The following is a 21,540-nucleotide window of genomic DNA, read 5'->3' as shown; positions in this document are numbered from 1 at the left end:
TTAGCCTACACACTTATACCTACTTTTGTGCCTCTGTTGCTTTTCCTCTTTTTTGTTTTTCCAACATATTAATAATATGGATAACTGTTGGGGCTGTAACAAGGTCATAAAAGGCTTGTCTGTAGAATGCAGTCTTTGTAAACAATGGTTTGATATGAAATGTTCAGGAGCTGATGAGCCTACCACAATTTTTCTTAAATCACTTGCTGGGAAGAAAAGTTCAGTCCACTGGTATTGCAGGTCGTGTGACAAGAGTTCTAAAAAAATTTTTGAACGGATATCAGTGGTTGACAGCAGAGTCACTGCTATAGAAAACAAAGTGGATGAAGGAGAAGAGGCTGTCAAATGTCTCACTGCAAAACTGGAATCTTTTGTTTCTAGTAGACCAAAGTTTCACAGTAGTGATGGTGTGCAGGCACCAAACTTACCAATTAAATTTCTTATAAACAATACTGTTATGGTTTCTGACATTGCAAATGAGCTGAAAGAAAGAGAGAAGCGCTCCATGAATGTAGTGTTCAGTGGAACAGATAATAAAGATAGCGTTTATCAGTTTATTGAAAAGGCCAATCTCAAGACTCCTACTAAAATAACTGAAATAACCACTCCAACAAAACGACAACTTTGTTTTTTTTGTAACAATGACAAATGAAAGTGAAAAGTGGGCTCTGATTGAAAAGGCTAGGAAAATAGGTAGTTCTAATACTGAACTGAAAGATGTTTTTTGTCAATCCTGACCTTACCAAGTCAAAGCGTGAGGTTCAGTTCAAACTTAGACAGGAGGTGAGAAAACGAAGAGGTGAAGGGGAAAAGGTTAAAATCAGTAAGGGAAGAGTGGTTGAGATAAATGAATAACATAAACAAAATGAGGAGCCATCAGCAAAAATAATTAGGGGAAATGATGATATTAGCATGCATGTTCTGTACACAAATATTTGTTCACTCCGCAACAAGGTTCATTTTCTAGAATGGGAACTTCAGCTGTCACCAAATATATTTGCAATTTGCTTACCTGAAACCCATTTGGGATCAGATATTCATACTGGAGAGCTGTAAATTAAAAACTTTCAGTTGCATAGAAATGATAGAAATCAACATGGAGGAGGAGTTGCTGCATATATTCGTAATGACTATCATTCAGATATTATTTCACTCCAGTCTTTTTCTGAATCCTTGTTGATAAAATTATCTTTGACAAACATATTCTCTATATTTTTGCTCATAGTATACAGACCACCAAGCAATCAAGATCCAATGCTTATTCCATCACTTCTTTCTGAAGTTGATAGTGTGGTTAGAAATCAAACTCTGTGGATTTGTGGTGACTTTAACATGCCAAATATTGATTGGGTAGATTTTGTTGCAGATGGAGACTATAATATCAATAATCCTTTTCTATCAAAAACAGCTGAACTCTCCTATGAACAACATGTCTTCTAAACTACCCATAACAAAGGGAATACGTCGGATCTAGTGTTTGCCAACAAGTCTTTTGTTCAGGGTGTGATTGTCTCTACCCCTATATATAGTGATCACAGTTTGATAAATATTAGACTTGATCTCACAACAAAATCAGGAGATTTTCAGGGAAACTCAAGTATTTTCCTACAACAAGGCTGATCTTGTAAAAGGCTTCGAGGTCTTTGCGGAGTGTGAGACAAATATACTTAGTTGTATTAAAGATGGTGAGTCCATTAATAAGATTTACAATATATTTTGTGCAGGTATGCAGGCATTAAAACAAACATGTGTGCCAGTTAGAACAAAAAAAAACTACACAACAACCACCATGGTTTACAAAACGCTTGTCAAATGCTATAAAAAACAGAAACTTTTCTATCGTATAATGAAAACTCATGAAACCAACTGTAATGTTACAAGGAACAAAAACACACGGAAATATAACAAAAGGCTCGTGTTACAAGCTAAAAAGACATATCTATCTAAAACCCTTTATAAACCATTACTGTCAGGGGATAGCAAGGCATTTTACAGACACCTTAAAAAAGCAAAGAGCAACGGTTGTGATGTTATAGCCAACCTAACTCTAAATGTATCTACATCAAAGTCATCAACAGAAAAAGCTAATATGCTCAACTGCTTTTTTCAGTCAGTGTTTGTTGCTGACGACGATAAACCCTTGCCAACTGACTTTAAGAAGTATGATGTAGATGATTTTGTTTTTGAAATAAAAAAGGAAGGTGTTCTGAAAGTTCTCAAGGACATTAAAGTTGCTAAATTATGTGGTCCAGACAATCTAACCGGCATACTTCTAAAGACTTTCCGCTTGTATTGTTCACGCATTAACTGAAATATTTAAGCACTCTCTGACCTCGAGCTCTCTTCCGGATATATGGAAGCTTGCCAAGGTGAAGCCAATTTTTAAAAAGGGCGATGGAAAGCAATCAAACAATTACAGGCCTGTGTCATTGACTTGTATTACTTGCAAGTTACTGGAACACATAATAGCTTCCAACATTCATCAATTTTTTGACAAAAACAAAATATTGTGTGACTCTCAGCATGGTTTCCGTAAAGACAGATCATGTGAGACACAACTGATCCATGCTTTCAATGATTTAGCTTTAAATAAAGAGAAACATCATATCACAGACGTGTTGATACTGGACTTTTCGAAGGCCTTTGATTCAGTAAATCATCAGAAATTGCTATTTAAGTTAGAAAGCCTTGGCGTTCGCCCTATATTTATATCATGGATTAGAACTTTTTTTTAATTAGTAGGAAGCAATTTGTTTCAGTGGAGAGTGTTGAATCACATTTTTGCGATGTTCTCTCTGGGGTCCCTCAGGGATCGGTTTTGGGTCCGCTTCTGTTTCTTGTTTATGTGAATGACTTGCCAGGCAAAATAACATCGGAATGTCGTCTGTTTGCAGATGATGCCCTTGTGTACAATTTAAGAAGTGAGAGTGCAGTTTTAAACGAAGATTTAATGACGCTCGAGGAATGGTCCCGCATCTGGCAACTTTCTTTTAATCCTTCCAAGTGTTCAGTTCTTTCCATCGGTGAACTGAAATTTCAGCAAGACTACTATTTACATAATGTAAAGCTAACAAATGTTGACTCTAATCCATATTTAAGAGTTGAGCTGAGTAGTAAATTGAAATGGGAAAAACACATGGATAAAATTACATCAAAAGCTAACAGACTAGTAGGAATGTTACATAGAGTTCTTAAAACAGCTGACACTAAGACAAGATTAGTGGCATACAAGACTCTGATACGATCAGGCCTTGAATAGATATCAAGAAGATCGAGAAAATCCAAAATAAATGTATGAAATTTGTTTACCGCATAAGATCACCAGTAAGCTTTTCACAATTAAGGGAAAGCACTAACGTAAAATCATTACAAGAACGTAGAAAAAATGCCCGAATAAAACTATATTGCAAAGTGTTGAGTTCTGGTGTTATTCAAAAAACTTTTACTCTTCCCAATAACCCGCACGATGCAAGACAAAATAGGGAATTGTACATGCCATCTATAACCTCAGGGCAATATTTTTACTCCTTTTGGCCAAAAACAACTAGGGATCTTCGAGGGATGTCGAGTGTGCAGATGTTTAGTTTCTTTGATTTAACCGGAGAGATTTTTACATGTATATATGTCAATAAATAAATATATAACAAAGAATAAAAAATAAATAAAAGTAAAAAATAAACAAAAAAGGTTCTTGAAACTGAGTTTTCACGTCTTTTTGCCTTTAGAGGCTCTCAGTGAGAACAATCTGATCTGATGCTCGTTGACTACCCTCCTTCGTAATTAGTAACTGGCACAACAGCGGTCAATTGGAGGTGATATTCAAATAGAAGCTGGTGTTGTATTTTTCAAATAGCTAGTCAGAATGTGGGGAAAATAAATGTTGCTCTTTTACGAGCGAAGCTAGTGTCACTGTTTGTTGTTATTGCCTTTGATATGTTAGACAGCGATAAAACCCGCGTTTATATATCTGAGTTCAAAATGGCAACCGGTCGGGTATAATGACAGTGGCTCAAAAACCTGGTCAGTTACTGGGTCGCTTTGAAGGGGTGGAGCCTAATCCAGAAATGCAAAGGTTTACTCAGCACTAAGCGACGAGGTTTTAAGCCACTGCCAATGTTTAGTTGGTGAGAAATTGAGTCTATAATCTTTTTGTTTTGTTCAACAGAATAAACCATAAACATTTTTTAGGCAAATCTTCAATTAAAGATATGAGATATTTCATCAAAAAAACAACGTATTTACATAGCTGTTTATCGTAGCTTTTTCGTGTTAAAACGAAATAGTAACATGCTCACGAAACGGAAAAAATATTCTCAAAAATACATCATTAATTATTCTGTATTCGTTTATACAGTGTATATGAAAAATATCTTACATGCGTTGTAATATGATTGCACTTGCATGTATGTAACGCGGTATTACATAAATTATTGAATATTTGCGATTATGTTCTAACCAAATAAAATGCACAATAAAGCAATTGTCTGCTTTGCTACCATTCTGAGAGCTTAAGAAGAATCTATTTCATTTCACTGTAACTATTTATGTTAGCGCATCGTGAGACAAAGATTGTGAAAAGGCAACAGAAGAAATTAGTCTATCTTATCTTTACTGCAAGCACCAACTTTTCCAACAACTAACTTTATTTAGGTTTTGAACATGACAACACTCTGTAGGTATTCATTTGTCACTTTGCATATATATTTATTACTGTTTATTAAATTTTCCTGATTTGTTGGGCAAAAGACATTTTGTTACTGTTGGCATGATGATGTCTTTTCTTGCTCCAATATAAATAATGCATGTAGCAATTGTTGTGCATCATTATTAGCAGCTCTACCTCTACCTCCACAAGCACAGTGTAGCCAATTCTGGAAAATCAGAGGGCAGCACACACAAAACCTATAGCAGGATGTATGTCTATTGGCATTGCTAGCGTTATACAGCATACATTGTTTGAAAAGTCGATGCGCAATGACAAAACGTCTGGTGATGGACCACTGAAACAATGATAGAAAGTGGGTTGTTTCTGTCATCGGACAAATGTATCATGATAAATTGTTAGGTTGAATAATTTTACTTTATTTGATATAAAAAGAAAATATTGCACATGACTTAATTACTACCACGCCAGCACCAAAGCCATAAAGAGCCTTTAACAAGCACAAATGAGAACAGAATAGCACAGTAAAAAAAGGGCCACATATACATGTAGATATGTGAAAATAAGTGAATATAAGTCTGGGTTATTTAAAAAAAGTCAGTGTTGAAAATCCTGAATGTTGTATGTATGCAGGTATGTTTTAACTTGATCAATATATTCACTCAAAATTGAGCACAGTACCAAGCTGAAACAGTTCGATTCCGGCTGTTTATGATATTTATGGCAAACACTTTTTGCATATAAAAGTATTCCTATCTAGAACAAGTTTGTTCTCTATGGCTGCAGACGAACTGGCAATGAGGTGGAGGGCACGCCAGATGCCCTCTGGCGTGCCCTCCCTTCATTGCCAGTTCACCCACAGCTATAGGGAACAAACTTGTTCTAGGCCTATCTAGATATTGCATGTATTAGAAAGCCTCAGGAAGCATTTTTGCTGTCATTGCTTACTCCTTGCAAAATCCTCTTGGAGACCCTTGATCTAAAATAAAAATAATCATAGCACGTGTATTTACAACTCCATGAACTTGTGAAGTACTGTGAATGCAGTATCCAAGTGGCATTATTTGTGACGTTTTTTGACTTTGACAGGAATATTATTTGTTAATTTTATGAAGTAGATCGGAAAGTTACATTGGACATTGTGATTAGCTAGAAGTTAATTTGGCAATCTCAAAGTACCGGGCAAATCTGCTTTTGCTAGTTCCTGACTTTATTACTGTTTTTACAGTAATTTTATTTTACGATTATTTCCTGGTTACATATATCTTCTCCGATCCTACATTGATCAACTGACTTAGCTCAAAGAGTTAACTTGTAGAAGACAACAAACAGCAACATTAGTCCAAGTACTCAGTCTACGAATCGGATGGTGTTGTGGCACCTTGTTATCAACTTCTCAAAGAGTTAATAACAACTCTAAAGATGCTCCCAAATCCTGATTAGAGATTTGTAAATCAGATCAAATCACCAATCATGAGATTGGCATCAAAGCACCATGAAAATGATTGCCCAGCTTGTAAATTAAATCAAATTAAAACCATCAATTACATAGTGGATGATGGTTTTAATTTGATTTTATTTGAAGGCTGAGCAGTCACTCTTCTAAGTGATTTGATTTGGAGCAAATCGCATGCCAGCGAATTGATATGCTTTTCAAATCTGAAATCAGAGATTTGGGAGCATCTCTGCTCAACTCTCTGCAATTCAGACACTGAGCACTTTGACTAAAGTGGCACAAAAGCATCGTGCAACAGGGTTCTAACTTCAAAACTGAGTTTCTGAATATTACCACTCACCGGACTGTCAGGTATGAAAGTAACATCAGGTGTCTAAGTTACATCTATAATTTTGTAATCGTTTGTGGCGTTTCGTAGATGCGCCCCACATCTATGGAAGCTCGAATAGACTCTGCTTTTACTCCTACCCGTCCTGAGCAAGCACTGCGCTTCCTCCTTATCTTGAGCTAGAAATCAGAATGCTCGAGGCATTGAACGTTCGGCTGGGTGTGAACAGGCAACTTAACAAATATCGCAGTTGGCAGCAAATAATTTGTTTCTGAAACCTAATCCTGCCTACACAAAAGGTTCTTCTGCATTATTTTACTATAACTTTACGTTTTTCTAGCTACTAATCTAGGGTTATAAAGAGCTTAAAGATCCACCTACCAATGAAATTCCACATTTAACCATAAGTAATATTGCAAAATTTGCCTAAAATTTTATTGCTGATTATGTGAGCGAGTACCTCTGTGTTACTATCAGATGTATTGTCTGGAGGATGCGGTCTCTTTGTTGGATTCCGTGATTGAAAATATAAACAATACGTAAATTATGTATATCGACACCATGTGACAAAATATATGAATTTATGCACATGTATAGCATATTTATATTTGTGGGCACAATCTAACTAAATTCCAAAAGTCCAAACAAAGGCCTTGTTGCCAGGGCTCCAAAATAAGCATTCATTTTATCTTGCTTTTGGTGATTGTTTTTGCAAATTTTAGGTGTGAAATATTAAGTGTAAAATAAAATATTACGCTCAAGTTTAACCAAAAGTGTGAACTGCGATATACCCTACAGGATGAAAATATTCGTTGGTCATAAAAATTCGCGATTTCGCGAACAGTCAATCCCGCGAATTATTAAATTCAGTGAACAATTAGTTCTATTTTTAATCACAAGAGAGAATAACTACTGCATCAAATAATGAAAACTAGTCGCTAAATGAAAAATCAAAAATGAAAACTAGTCGCTAGCCTAGTTTTTAATGTAAATACTAAACGTAATTGAGTTCCAAAACATTTTAAAAATCATTGCCTGAGCTTTGAGCTAACACCATTGCCAATGCATCACATTTACATGTATTTACAAAATTATTCGAGGTTGTCACAAGATATGCAAAATGGCGTCATCGCGAAAATAGCCGCTAGGCAGAAGTACTAAACGTAGCCGAGTTCTAAAACTTCTTTAAAATCATCGCCAGGCTTCGAGCTTTATTGTCATTGCGTCAAACTTTACAAAATTATTTAAGGTTTTTACAAGTTATTCGGCATGGCTTCAGCATCGCAAAAAAGCTCTCCTAGTCCAACTCCATCAATCTCTAATACCGAAGTTGAGGACGATCGTGATCCTGATCTGGACATTATGGTGTGTATTAGATTTGCAGTGCAGATATGTTTTTCCATAATCAACTGAATTAGTTAATTATTTTGTTTAAAAACTGATCGCTTTCATCAAATACTTCAGCCGTTGTTTTTGTACTTCCTCAACACTCGTTAATATTTTTTCTTTTTTGTGTTTACTGCAGATTGAGAATGAAACAACTACTCCGATTACGAAAACTAGAGACAAGTAGTAATATTCATCAAGGCAGGAATATTGGCAGAGAAGCAACCAGTCAACCTAGACCCCTTCATCGACAACAACTCCTTGATATCGCTGCAGCAAACATAATTAAATTATATATTTTATTTCATGTATAGATAAATTATAATTTATTACAAAATTGAGTGTACAAATAAAATATTTCAAATACAAATAAAATTTTACAAACGATGAATGGAGTAAATATAAACAGTTTAGTCCATATGGCGGTTGTTTAGCAATAAAATTAAACTGGTACTCTTGATATGTGAATACTAGCGTGTAATGGTGCTTTCTGACTAGTTATTTTGGTAATAGCAGCTCTGTCGCTGTCACTGTCACGGGTAGGTGTTGAACGCGATTATCTCACTACTACATGGCTGGTAAGGAAGTTGTCATCAGAACTCTCCTCGTGGCTTACTATTGCAAAGTTCTGCTGGTTGGCCAAAGATTTGTGCTCGTAAAGGCGTTTTTGTTCCTTTTTTAAAAACAGATATATTCTTCTCGTAAGTAGCTGCGGTCACTTCAACCTCAATTTCCAGACCTCCCTGAATGATTGGTGATATTCTAAGAATCACATCTACCACCCTTGCAATCATTGTTCTTCGGTGTATGATGAAAAATCTCTCTCTCATACTAAAACAAATAATGAAGCGGTAGGGATGGAAAAAATAAGTATTGCGTTTTACTGAAGAACCAAAGTAAAATTCAACTAATTTAGTAAATGAAAAAAACTCATTACTTACCACAAGTTGTTGGCTTATCAAAGGCCTCCTAAGCGATAAATATTCGTGAAAACCTATGGACGCAGCAAAAATTGTTTACCGTAGCTTAGCATGATGGTTAGCATGATCGCCTCGCAGTTGTAAGCTAAATATAACCGGAACACGCGGTGTGGGCATGCGTAGGAATAACTCTATTACTAGCCGCAATAGAGTTAACTTTTCCTAGAGAGTGGCAGTTTTCAGCCACGAATAAATTCATCCGCGAATACGCATGAAAAGACAATTTTCGCGAAATATAACTCCGCGAATAAATTCATCCTGTATGGTACTACTAACTTGTGTGTGTGTGTGTGCGCGCGCGTGTGAGGCCTCGGGATGAAAAATTCCCAAGAAAAATGAGACAGATTGCCGTAAACTTCACTGGCTATTGAGTCACAGATATGGTATCTGAGCATTCCAATCAAGTCCTTGTTTCTTTGCAATTCTATCGAATTTCTATGAGAGTGCAGATGAATTAAAATAAGAGAAAATCTTTTTGAACTTTGATGTACCGTGAGAACGGAAGCAAAGTATCGAATATAGCTTAGACATGTCGCAACCCTCACAGTAGTGTAAATTTACTGCATTTTCTAATTTCAGGCCTACAAGAATATAAATGTGCACGCGCGCTTTTGTTACCAGATAGCTATGTCAGAAATGAGACATATTAAAATCCATAAAAGTAATAAATATTATTTATCATCTCTATGTAAAATCCATACTATACTATCTGTACCTTAGAGTCTTGCTGGATGTTGCGTACAGCTAGCTGGTCTACTTTTTCTGTACTCCCTTTGCATATCAATGAAGCTGACTTCAAGATATCTCGCAGATTGGAAAGCCTGTCTTGGTCAGGAATTAAATATGTATGCGAGCGGATGTGGTCTAGCAGCTCTCGACATTCACCGGCAAGGCTTTTTGCTGTTTTCCTAGAGGGGAGTGCTGGTGCTACAAGCTCAGCGGCCTAAAACAAAACATGCCATATACATTATGACTACTGAGCATGAAGGGCTGGAAACATCCTCCACCTGATAATAAACTGTCAGATAACTGCTCTACATCCAAATGGGTGTGGGAGAGATACAACATGTGAGTTCTTTCGGGTTGCACAGGCGACAGGCGCCATACCAATATGGGGTGAGAGTTGAGAGAACATCGATTATCATATCACAACATACTTCTCTCAGAAGGTGTTTTTCATGGACTGAGACATCAGGTAAGGACACTTCATACACGGTCTCATATGAGGGCTTTGTTGTTGATCTAAGGCGTTTCGATAGCTGCTCCTTCTCATACATAGTCCCTTTGCTAACCTTTAAAAAATAAGAACAAAATTGTGCTAGTATGATGCCCAAAATGTCATCTTCTCATTGGCTTATGAACTGCTCTTATGAGTTCCGAGCTGGTGAGGATGGTTTTCTAGCGCAATGTGGGCTGAAAAACTATGCAGTGAGAAGTACAAAATGGGATGCATGAAATTGAAAATATTGTGATGTGATGTCTGCGATGGTCTACAATATATCACATATCTATGATATATTTCGATGTGGGAAATTCCAGCTTCGGGTTGGTCTTATTGAGCTTTGTAACCATATCCACAGCTGTGAAGGTTTACATTACTAACTCCTATAGTGAGGCCTGCAGAAGTTTTCCTCCCAAATCAGGGAGAAATGAGGTCTAGTTGGAGCCATGAGCTCTGGTATAAAGGAAGGTTTAAATCTGTTTGACAAATGTGAAATAAGTGCAGAGATTGGGCAATCACAGCGCGATTTTGAGATATGAAGATGAAATTTTGCCAGTTGTAATTTTGCTATAATGCGATATCTGTTAAATATCAGCTATGACATAATCTCATTGATCAATTGTTTCAATCTTACAATGATATCTCAATATCATGCATATTACTCCAAAATTCCAACATCTTTCATCAAGCACTGTTAGATGTCTGATACTGAGAGAAATAAATGCGAACAACTAGTGCTTGCAAGAGGTTTATGACATTCAAGAAGTGTATGTACGGTACCTGGAAAGTAGGAAATCTGTACAATTTTCTAATCTTAACTTTAGCTGGACAACCAGCTTTGATAGGAGGCTGGTAGTTCGTCTTTGTTCTTATTGTGAAATTATGATCACCTGTTTGTTTGTTCTACAATAAGTAGGTGTGTAGAACATGACATACAAGTACAAGGTGGAAGGAAAGCTAATGATGTTTAAAACTCAGTCTTATTCTAATAATCTAATAACCATTCCAAATTTTCTACATTCAAATTTGTATCAAAATCAAATGAATCAAAATTTTATTGTTAGAGGAAACCAAAACACAGAAAAGCTGGAGTGAATTTGCATACAAATCAGCATAATCTGCTGATCTCCATCAAGCACCCAGTCAACATTCTGGAGCCTGTGTCATTTGTGGACATTTATCTGCATCCATTCCTATACATTGTACATGTGTATGCACAAAACACAGGGTGATACAGAGCTTTGCAACAATGGAGGTCTTCAAACACTCAGATTTAGGTACATGTACTGAAAAGCTTTGCAATTTTTTCTGAAAAATAGTTTTTCCACCTGTATGCAGGAGACAGATGAACAGAGACAAACCTTTGTGTCGGGCAAGTCTCGTCCATGCTGTGCATTTGCAAAGACATGAAAGGCTAGCCATGCTGTCTAAATATATTGGACATACGCTGATCGAGTTTTGCTGTCCAAAAATATCCCTTATAATAAACTGAGTAAAATATTATTGGTGTACCGGTAACTCACCCTCCGCTGTTCTTTGTACTTTTCCTTCTGGGTTTGATGTCTTTTAGGGCCGTACATGCAGCCATACTCTTTTACTCCGCCATACATACATAAATAGCCTTGACTGTCATGAATGACCTTCTTACCTCTCCAAATATTTTTACCTTGATAAATAAGAGCAGATAAAATTTTAAAATTAAGAAACATATAGTACAGAATTTTTAGATTCATGGGCTGAAGACGTTGTAGGTTTTTAGCCTTACTTGATTGCTAACACTCAATTGAGAACTAACTACTGCATGTATTTGATGCTAGATACATTATTGCTTGCTTGATTGTACTTATTAATATACAATGCTCTTTAATGTCATTTCAATTGCATGCCATTGCTTGTACATTGAAGCCCATGTATATCTTTGAATCAAGGCTGCGCTGTAGGCTTGATTGTAATCCACTGCATGTCTGTATTAGTGTTGGGCCGGTATTTGATTATCTGCTCTTACCGATACTGAGGGATTCTCGGTATCCGAGGAAACCAATCATTGTCGGTGACAGCTAGTTATCCGCGGCCGGTTTGATATGATCGGTATTTATCCGTAAAAGCCTATCGGTAAATGGTTATATGGATATCCAGATAGATTTTTAAAACGCCTCTTTGACGAACATGCTAATCTCAGCGCACATTGGAAAACGAATTCAACGAGCATTTTCACGCTTACCGTATCTACTTCTATATTACGTTACATTGATAATGCCACTAGCCTCGAAGGTTTGGGAGTTCTCCTCCAAATATGGGAGGATGTATAAAGACTCTAACGGGACTGGACTCTAATTGGACTGCGTATAATTATGTGATTACATTACCTGATTACAATATGTGATAGTAAGATTTCTGTAAACTGTTTCAGTATATTTAACAAAAAGAGCCCCTTGCCATTATCTATCTGTTCTCTATTATACATCAAGTTTGTATCAATAACTATATTTTTTAATAGAATAAACAATAAAAACATCTATCATGAAACTTATATTTCCATCTTTCTTTTCTTTTTTGGCTTGCTAAAACAAGGAGTCTCCTTGCCGTAACAATATACTGCTGACTAAAGAATGTTTTTTGCACAGGCTACTTGTTGCACAATGATAAAAGTTGTTCGAGACAGTTATGGTTTAAAGTTTAAACCATTAAACTTCAAACCATCTAAAGTTTAAACACACACTGAAAACCATATACCGAACAACAATACCAAACTTTCTTAGTTGGCAAATGATACCGAAGTTGGTAAATACCGAGGATACCGATACCGAGAAAACCGATAAGAAAGTGCAAGGATATCCGATCCGACACTAAATTAGATACCGGCCCAACACTAGTCTGTATATACATATGAATATCCACTTCGTTAAATCAAGCTTAATAGTTGAGTGTCCACAAAAAGTAATACTTTATTGCTGAGAGGTAGATGTATATCCAGTGTGAGTTGCTAGTGAACTGATGAAAATTATGTCAACTCTGCCTCAAGTAGGGCCTGTGACGTCATAGATCACACTGTACAAAAACAAACAAAAAAGGGCCTCATAAAACTGCAGCATACAAACATATAAGCTACTATTGACATGTACTTCTATTGCATAACAATCAAGCATAGGCCTACATTTTTCAATCAAGGTTACACTTCGCAATCAAGGTTACACTAAAATATCCGAGGTATAAAATGTTCATTTTCAACACAAGATCACAAATTTGGCAGCGCGGAAAAAGTGCTTTGAGGATATGAGATTACCTTCAAAAAGTGTTTCATGCTTGTTGAATACCCCGTCCTCATGGCATGTGTAAAACTTGTTGCCATATTCCATTTCATGGGCTTTGATAGCTTGCTCAGCCTCGTCTAACGATGATGCAAGTACGAGTGGCATAATGCTTAAACGCACTGCAATTAAAAGTTATATTTGGTAGGCCCTAAGGCTCCTTGTAGAAGTTGACTGTCGTCAGCGATCATGTCATTCAGCTATCGAGGCTTCGATAACCTACTGACACGATTGTCGACCACAGGCATGGGAGGCCTGTAGGTAGGCCTATATAGAAGATGAAATGATAACTACAAAAAGTCAGTTATTAATACAAGATGACCCACTGAGGTCTTCTTTTAGGGTTGAAGCAATATGAATATTTAGTGCATTTCAATTAACTTTTAAGGCATATATTGCAAGCAGTAAGCGACTCTGACTACTGACCACAGGCAGGCTGTCTGGTCCAAAAATATAACTGCCCTGCATTGCAGGAGACTACAAAAATTTGCTTTACTTTGCCTACTATCCTACACTTCTTGTGAACCAAACAGATGAGATACAGCCTGGGCCTGGCGGTGCTACTGACAACGTACTATTGTAGTAATAAGGTCAAATAAAATTTAAGATACACAAATAAATCGTTGTTACTTAGGTAGCTACATGCTGTCGTTGTTTCAAACGGTGCTACAGTTGAGAGTTAGTAGTAATATAAAGTTAGTTGTTAAAAAAGTGTGTGCTTGCAGCAAATACAGTAAAGATAAGAGACTCATGTCTTCTGTTGCCTTCATTTTTATAATCAATGCCTAACAAGACGCTAACATAAATATTTACAGTGAAATGAAATAGAATCTTTTTAAGCTCTCAGAATGGTAACCAAGTGGACAACCGTTTTAATGTGCATTTTATTTGTTCAGAACATAATCGTAACTATTCAATATTTCATGTAATACCGCTTTACAAAAGTGTAATCATGTTACAAAACATTTTTCAAATATAAACGAATACAGAATAATTAATGATGTATTTTTGAGAAGATTTTTTCCGTTTCCTGAGCAAGTTACCACTTATTCTTAACACGAAAAACTACGATAAACAGCTATGAAAATACGTTGTTGCTAAAAGATCTCATATTTGTAATTAAAGATTTGCCTGAAAAATATGCTTACGTGATATTTTGTTAAACAAAACAAAAGGATTACAGACTCAATTTCTTAACCACTAAACATTTGCAGTGACTGAAAATCTCGCGGGTTTAGTAAAACGCATGCAGCACGTTGCTGGCCCTACGATGCCGCTTGCTTTAGAAATGCAAAAAAGAAACAAATATTGCCAGCTAGAGCAGGACGTTCAACACTGATGTCAAAGGTTTATTTTAAAAGCTATACAAACTATTTTCTTACGTCCATGGTATTACTGATTACGTATAATCGCCAACACAGCTACACAGTTTTCAAACCGAGTTAGGAACTGCGAGCTAGAAACTCACAAAACGTTATCTTTTTTAGATCTGACCAAAACGGTCAACACTTATAAATGACGTAGAATCATTCTAGAAGGGTGCCCAGAGATTACGCCTACAAGTGATTTTGCCTACAGGAGATTGCGTCTACAAGCTGATAGACTATAGAGGTGGAACGAGACACGAGACGTCTCGAGTATCGACCTGTCTCGTCTCGTATCGGTCTCGTCTCGACTTAACTATTGCCAAACTCGAGACAGGAAATAGAACTAAAGCGCCTGCGCACGGTTGTTAAAACATGGCTTCTTGCGGTAGCAACAACTCCATATATTGTAATGGATTGCGGGCAACTGCCTTTAAAGTTACACCCGGTCCGTTACTGTTACGGTCTGTTGCTATTGATTATGTTGTCCACTGAGTCTAATCATGTAGTCCGGACAACGGCCCTGTTATATTTTAGTTCGGTTCTGTGTCCTTAAAACAGATACCGGGTCGTATCTAATTACTCTTCGGATAATCCAATTTAATTAATTACACTTTTGCGGGTAAAATGTCTGTATTTTATCGTATCGTGTCTAAACACCAACCGCCCTTCATAAAATTCGCGCCTCTTTTACGTAAATACTACCAATCGCGGGTAAAACTTGTCCGGACACGGAGAAACGAACGAAAGGCCGTGTCGACCATAGTCCGTGTTCGGTTAATAATGACGTTTTGTTAGCTCATTATAAGAATATACATGTGCATGTATACGGTAATTAATATAATTTCATGAGTACAATTTAAATATAATTCACATACTACAGTTAATACACAGACAAAACTTAACATTAATGAAACGATAAGAATGAAAGTGTTATCGTGTGTTCTTTTAGTTGCGGTATTTCTTTGTAGAGCGACGGCTATCGGTTTCATTACACATTACATTAAAAAGTAAGAACTATTCAATAGATGGTAAAAATATACATGTACAAAGCAATATGTTTATAATAATTATGATCAATCAAGCTCAAAATTCTTAGAATATATAACTTCGGTATTTTAGAGCTGTTTGTGTCACTTTTGTTTACAAAAACTACATGCATATCACTATTAAAATGTTGTATTTAAATCGTTTACACCAGGTGAAAATTCAATTTAAAAAGAGTTTTATTAATTTTATATATACCAAGTAGCTAGAACTTGTGTAGTGAAATCATCACCAAATGTTCATTATTTTACTGTCTCGTGTCTCGAGTCTCGAATTTTTACAAGACAGTGTCTCGAGTCTCGTCTCGAACTTAAAAAACCTGTCTCGTTCCACCTCTAATAGACTATGCCTACGATCTAGGATATTACTCCTACATTACTTCTGTGATGCAGAAAATAACGAATGACATGATGAATGCATGTAATGAACGTGTGTTGATGTATTTTATATGTATATACATTATTTTTTATATCAAATCCTATAATCATCTACATATCAAATCTTTGCAAATACATAAATTTAATTCGAGTTGATGATTGGGAACCATGGGGATTTAACAGCCGTTTATTTGCAACAAAGCATGTTATTGAAGTTAAAACCACATTTTTATTGAATCACCAAGCAAAAAACAAGCGTATGTTATTTTGAAGTTATTAGTCTTATACATACAGACACATGTCAATAACTGAGTACTTCTATATGTTATCAGCAGTCCATCACAAAAAGTGATCAATGGTTGTTGGTCAATATATCATGGCATAACTTTGGAGTTGTTTTTTATCTTCTATTGCATACCAATATGTTTCACTTTTACATGGAGCCTCCCTCACAGCCGGTTGAGATCACCCTTGAGTACATATGCATATATACAGAGTAAATTACAAATACAAGTTATATGATTTACCATCATATCATTGTAGTAAACTGGCAAGAAAATTACGAACAAGACTTTCCACCACTAAAGCAAAAGAACAACTCGTTATCAGATAGTGGTGGCCCTGAAAAGGGCCAGAGGGGTGTGAGCACAGGTTATAGTGCTATGTGCACTGGCGAGTCCAGCAGCCCTAGAGGATCCGTGTCACTGAAGCACGGGGAAGCCTCCGGAGGTGGCATTTTGGGGCGAGTCACAACGGAATCCACAGATCGGCGAGGTGTAGGAGCCTGGCCCCGTGACGGTCGCCATCTGGGTCTCTTGGACTCCCTGGAATGAGGTCTGTAGGCTTGCACTGGGCGAGGCTCGGGTCGCCGTTTGTGGGGGCGCGAAGCCCAGCTCTCCCTCCCTTCGGTTTGGGTGCCGACAGACCTTCGATGGAAGGAGTCTTTATGTGCAGCTAACTTCTCTCGTTCGTCAAAATAACAGTCGCACAAAGCACACTTGTGTACATGCATGCGTTCATGCCGGGGGAGTGCGTGTGGCTTGTCGGTAGAGAAGTCGCAATGCTTGCAATTGAGTGCCATGTTGGATGGTGCCTAACAGTGATTAACCTGGGCTTATATATATAATCGAATAATTTAGATTGTGATGTAAGCCAACGGTTACCAGTGCTCAAAGCGCTCGCTAGGATGAGAACAGGCTTGACTACGCCCGCTACATGGATTATAAGGCAACCGCTTTCTTTGACTCACAAGCAGAAAATTTCCTAAAAGTAGAGAAAGAAAATTTGTTGGTTGTTTGTTGTACTATCAACTCTTTTTTTCTATTAACTAAGGCATTACAAAAATGTTGCCGAATTTTTATGTCTTGTATTTACTTGTAAATAGCAATTGCTCTTGTAAAAATTTGCTGCCTTTTTGACCTACAAATTTCAACTGCCTGTATCCACCAATGATATGCTGTGTTTGGATCTGCTAGCTTATATAAACAGTTGCTTGTGCATTTGAAGAGCAGAGTAGATTTGGCTAGCTTGGTGTGATATTCTACAACATTATAATAAAATTATTCAAGTACAGCACATCTTCTTTTATATCTTAGACAGCTTGGCTTAATAGTGGCGCTGGTATATACATAGTCTGTTATCGGCTATAGTATATAGAGACTGTATTATCGGCTCTTGTTGGAGTTGCGCTGGTATATATACAGTCTGCTATCGGCTGTAATATATAGAGTCAGATTTACCGGCTCTTGTTAGGGGTTGCGTTGTAATATCCACAGTCTGCTATCGGCTGTGTGATAGCGAGTCGGTATCGACGGCTTTTACGCTGGTAGTGCCAGTAATATAATTAAACTGACGGGGGCTAAGCTACCACATTTAAGCCTCAGCTCCTGCTAGGCCTGGTTCGGGGGTTGCCCTGATTTTACTTCATCATCTATCAAAATGAGCAAAAGAAGGCTCTCATAAAAATCTGATTTTTCTGCATATATCCTGTTATTTCAATTTGATACAAAAAAAATTATTTATTAAACAATATTGTTTTAGCAAGAAAAGATATTACATATAACCGAGCAAACTCTAAATTAACAAAAAGACCACAAAACAATTAAGCATGTTTGATAACATTACCGGTATGCTAAAGTGGCCAAAGCTTCAACTTCTTTGTAATGCTGTAATAAATATCCTTGAAATGAAGTAAAAACCCATTTCTCAATCTCCTTGCATGGCTACTATAGCTGCTCCTTCTCTTTGGTTTTGCTATCTAACAAGTATAGATTAAAAGACTAATTCGAATCGAATATCATTTAGACTTATACAAAATTACTCACTTTTGTATAATTTGGAGGAACTATGCTACTTTGGTACACACAACAGTTCATATGCTAAGTACACATCCTTGTAGTATTTTTACTTGCTGAAGTTTTCCTATTTCATCAAGTGAATCAATAGATATATTATAAGTTTAGGATTCATTCTGCAAGAAATACAAACATCCAGTTACAGATTTATTTGCTCCATTTTCTCATTCATCACATATAAGCACCATCATGTCAGTGATACATCTTGAAATGGTAGTATCTGTACTTGTGCTAGTATTTGTTCAATAACGTACCTATCATTGTATTGCCCCATCTTCTGACTGTCATCATTCTTTCTCAAACGACTGCTCTCTCAATGTTCTACAAAGTAGAGTAGAAGGACATGAAAAAGCAGTATGTTTTTTGAGAATACATGTATTAGAAAGTATGATCATGCAATTTACTTTCTCTAGCTCGATCCATCAGGAGCCCAACACTGAGCAGATCAGAAAATTTGCACAGAGTGATGAGGAGAAAAATGGCAGCAATTATAAACAAGTATTTGGCTCACCAATTTATTGGCTCACCATAAACTAATGAGTTAACTTTATATGTGATACAAAAACAATTTGTAAAATTGGTTTCTTTGTAAATATAAATTTGCTAAAATTCACTCAACAGAACCTTAACCGTAGAATACTAGAGTACGGGTTGTTCATCTGTGACTGGTTATCTACAGATTAGTTGTGTAATATGTTTAAGGTGAAAGCCCTGCACAAAGAACAAAAATTGTCAATGGGATTTACTGTTTGTTTGATAGCGAGTGATAATACTGATTCATGATAATCATGAAATCATAGGCATAATCATAATCAGAGTATATACCAAGTAAGTTAGATACACCTTGATAAGGAATTTGGAACACTAATGATTAGATTTTTCAAACTGGCATTAATACAGTGCGATTGCATGTAATCCAATTCTTTTGTAATTGCATGAAAAAAATGAAGTATTAAAAAAAACCTGTTATATTCTGTAAAGATTTGTTATTGATATTTCATCTCTGGAAATGGTTTGACGATATTTTATGAATTGGAAGTAAAAACTTGAAATTCAATGGAGCCAGCGGTATATTTAAAAAAATCATGAGATGAAGTTTATTATTTGCAACTGCAACCCAAGGATGTGTGGATGACGCAGTTTAGATGAAAATGACATACAATGAAGATTGATGAGTGAACTAGAGCAGATGACTTCTGTTGATTTCGCATAACAGAGAAGGGCTGGCCCACAGTTGTTACTATTTTTCTGCAAGTTGTGTAATGCTCGAATAAGTAATATTAGTAGCTCTAGCTCTCTATGTTAAAGAGATAAAATTACCAAGCACTCATACACCAGCACTGTCGTGGGTGATGCCTGTTTAGAGTAGCGATTTTATTTTGTTGAGAATACCATGGTTTAGATCATTAAAAATGTTTGAGTTTATAAATTTTTGACTTAAATATAAATAAATTTTATTTATAGTTAATATTTACCAATATAAAATCAAATATCTTTATCTTTTTTTAAAATTAACATAAACTATTATATAAAATAAATATAAAATACTATTTATATACATACTCATAATAAATATGAATGCATAAATATATTTATATTTGCTATAAACTTTTGAATTTATAACAAATATAAATATTTGTTATAATTTTTTGAATTTATAACAAATATTTATGGCACTATAATGATTACGCACTACTTTTTGTTTCGTATGCCAATCACCGGCATTAACAATATTATTTTATACTACAGAAAGAAAGATTGTATACCCATACCTCTGGCAGAGTCACCTGTCACTGGAATGATCGCCACAGCTACACCTCTCATTAACAACGTTCCCATCCCAGATGGAGCAAGATAGAGCAACATAGCAGCCATCAATATATCTCTGAGAGGTATAAAAACAGTAACATAGCAGTTTATTCGGTACATTTCAGATCAAATTTTCAGAATAGAATTATGTAGGAATTTTCACTAGCACCAGACTTGAAAAAATAACTGCAAGTATCTACAAACTAGGAATTCACCGATTTAGGTTATCAGTTACCGATAGTTTTGATGCTGAGAAAAAATTGTCCTCATGTACATAACATAGAATTAGTGGTTAAATGCACATAATTTTTGCAAGATACAGAACAAATCAACCTAAGCTAGGTTATAGGTATAATATTCTACAAGGCTCAAACAATAATATGATTAAACTTTTGCTTCATATTTTGTAAGCCAAAAACACTGCTAATCATTGCATGAGCTAGTTTAGCTCGTTTTGACTAGCTTTATGAAGGAGTCGTGTGTTCAACAACAGCAAAACTCTAACAGACAACTCTCAAACGGCTTGTTAAGAAAGTCTAGAGCTATTTATGTGCCTGCTATATATTGCATAAAATGATGCTTGGTAGGCTAAGAAACGGAGTATTAAGGAACTCCGTGCTAGTGCCAAGAAAGTGGCCGAAGATGAACTGACAACTTAGCTGATAACACAGAACCTCAACAGCTACACAAGACAAAGCCACCATGTTGCAACAAGATTTATACTTTCTTGAATCTTGAGCCAAAATTTGGCAAATGAAATTTAATCCACAAAAGTATTACCATCTTTCTGTTGGCAAGTCCTCTCTGCCGATAGATACAAATAATTTTCTCATCTTATGTGATCACCATCTTCAAAGTGTGACTTCTAATCCTTATTTTGTGGTAGAGTTGCAGAATGATCTGAAATTTAATAAACATTTTTAATTTTTAATAACACATAAAAATTTAATAATTTTTAAAATTGAATTTGAGGAAGAGCAATGAATCGGCTTACAATGATTCTGAAAGATGCAGATTAAAAGACAAGAAAGATAGCTGATACTTCACGAGTTAGACCTGGTCCTGAGTATGGCTGCATGGTTTGGGTTGTTTCCTTACCTTACAAAGAATATTACTTTGCTAAAGTGAACTCAAAACTCTGCACTGAGATTTTTGCATGGACAAAAAAGCAGAGTTAGTTTTCTTCAACTATGAAAAATTAATTATTTTAAAACCTTGAAAGACAGATGTTTTGTCATAATGTTTT

The 21,540-nt window shown here is 36.1% G+C and overlaps 1 protein-coding gene and 1 long non-coding RNA gene across 4 annotated transcripts; both read right to left on the bottom strand.

Annotated features, from left to right (window-relative positions):
* Window positions 1-2,923: 2,923 nt before the first annotated feature.
* Window positions 2,924-14,615, bottom strand: LOC137397938 (uncharacterized). Of its 3 annotated transcripts, none has more exons than XM_068084029.1 (9): window positions 14,492-14,615; window positions 13,319-13,465; window positions 11,559-11,701; window positions 10,816-10,938; window positions 9,971-10,105; window positions 9,529-9,756; window positions 6,908-6,967; window positions 6,460-6,626; window positions 2,924-3,028 (listed from the first exon to the last, which is right to left on the bottom strand). In XM_068084029.1, the coding sequence occupies exons 2-8, from the start codon at window positions 13,449-13,451 to the stop codon at window positions 6,504-6,506; spliced, it is 945 nt and encodes a 314-aa protein (XP_067940130.1). In that variant the 5' UTR covers window positions 13,452-13,465; window positions 14,492-14,615; the 3' UTR covers window positions 2,924-3,028; window positions 6,460-6,503. The 3 variants fall into 3 exon arrangements, with proteins under 3 accessions (XP_067940130.1, XP_067940129.1, XP_067940131.1); XM_068084028.1 differs by lacking the exon at window positions 2,924-3,028 and adding an exon at window positions 5,510-5,642; XM_068084030.1 differs by lacking the exons at window positions 2,924-3,028; window positions 13,319-13,465 and adding an exon at window positions 5,510-5,642 and having other exon boundaries at window positions 14,492-14,572.
* A 3,462-nt stretch (window positions 14,616-18,077) lies between these two features.
* LOC137397950 (uncharacterized) lies at window positions 18,078-21,181 on the bottom strand. The gene is made up of 3 exons (XR_010978932.1): window positions 21,075-21,181; window positions 20,252-20,370; window positions 18,078-18,795 (listed from the first exon to the last, which is right to left on the bottom strand). It is a non-coding gene; the product is annotated as an uncharacterized lncRNA (long non-coding RNA).
* Between the last annotated feature and the right edge of the window lie 359 nt (window positions 21,182-21,540).

The sequence above is a fragment of the Watersipora subatra genome, chromosome 6 (genome assembly GCF_963576615.1).
Source record: "Watersipora subatra chromosome 6, tzWatSuba1.1, whole genome shotgun sequence".
Lineage (NCBI taxonomy): Eukaryota > Metazoa > Bryozoa > Gymnolaemata > Cheilostomatida > Watersiporidae > Watersipora > Watersipora subatra.
Note: the sequence above shows the minus strand (reverse complement) of the source record. Positions and strands in the feature narration are given on the sequence as shown.

Coding starts and splice junctions, on each gene's coding strand:
- LOC137397938 (XM_068084029.1), bottom strand. CDS start 13,451: ATGCCACTCGTACTTGCATCATCGTTAGACGAGGCTGAGCAAGCTATC. Junction 10,106..10,815: donor ACAGATTTCCTACTTTCCAG/GTACCGTACATA, acceptor TATTTTTTAAAG/GTTAGCAAAGGGACTATGTA. Junction 9,757..9,970: donor AAAAACACCTTCTGAGAGAA/GTATGTTGTGAT, acceptor GTTTTGTTTTAG/GCCGCTGAGCTTGTAGCACC.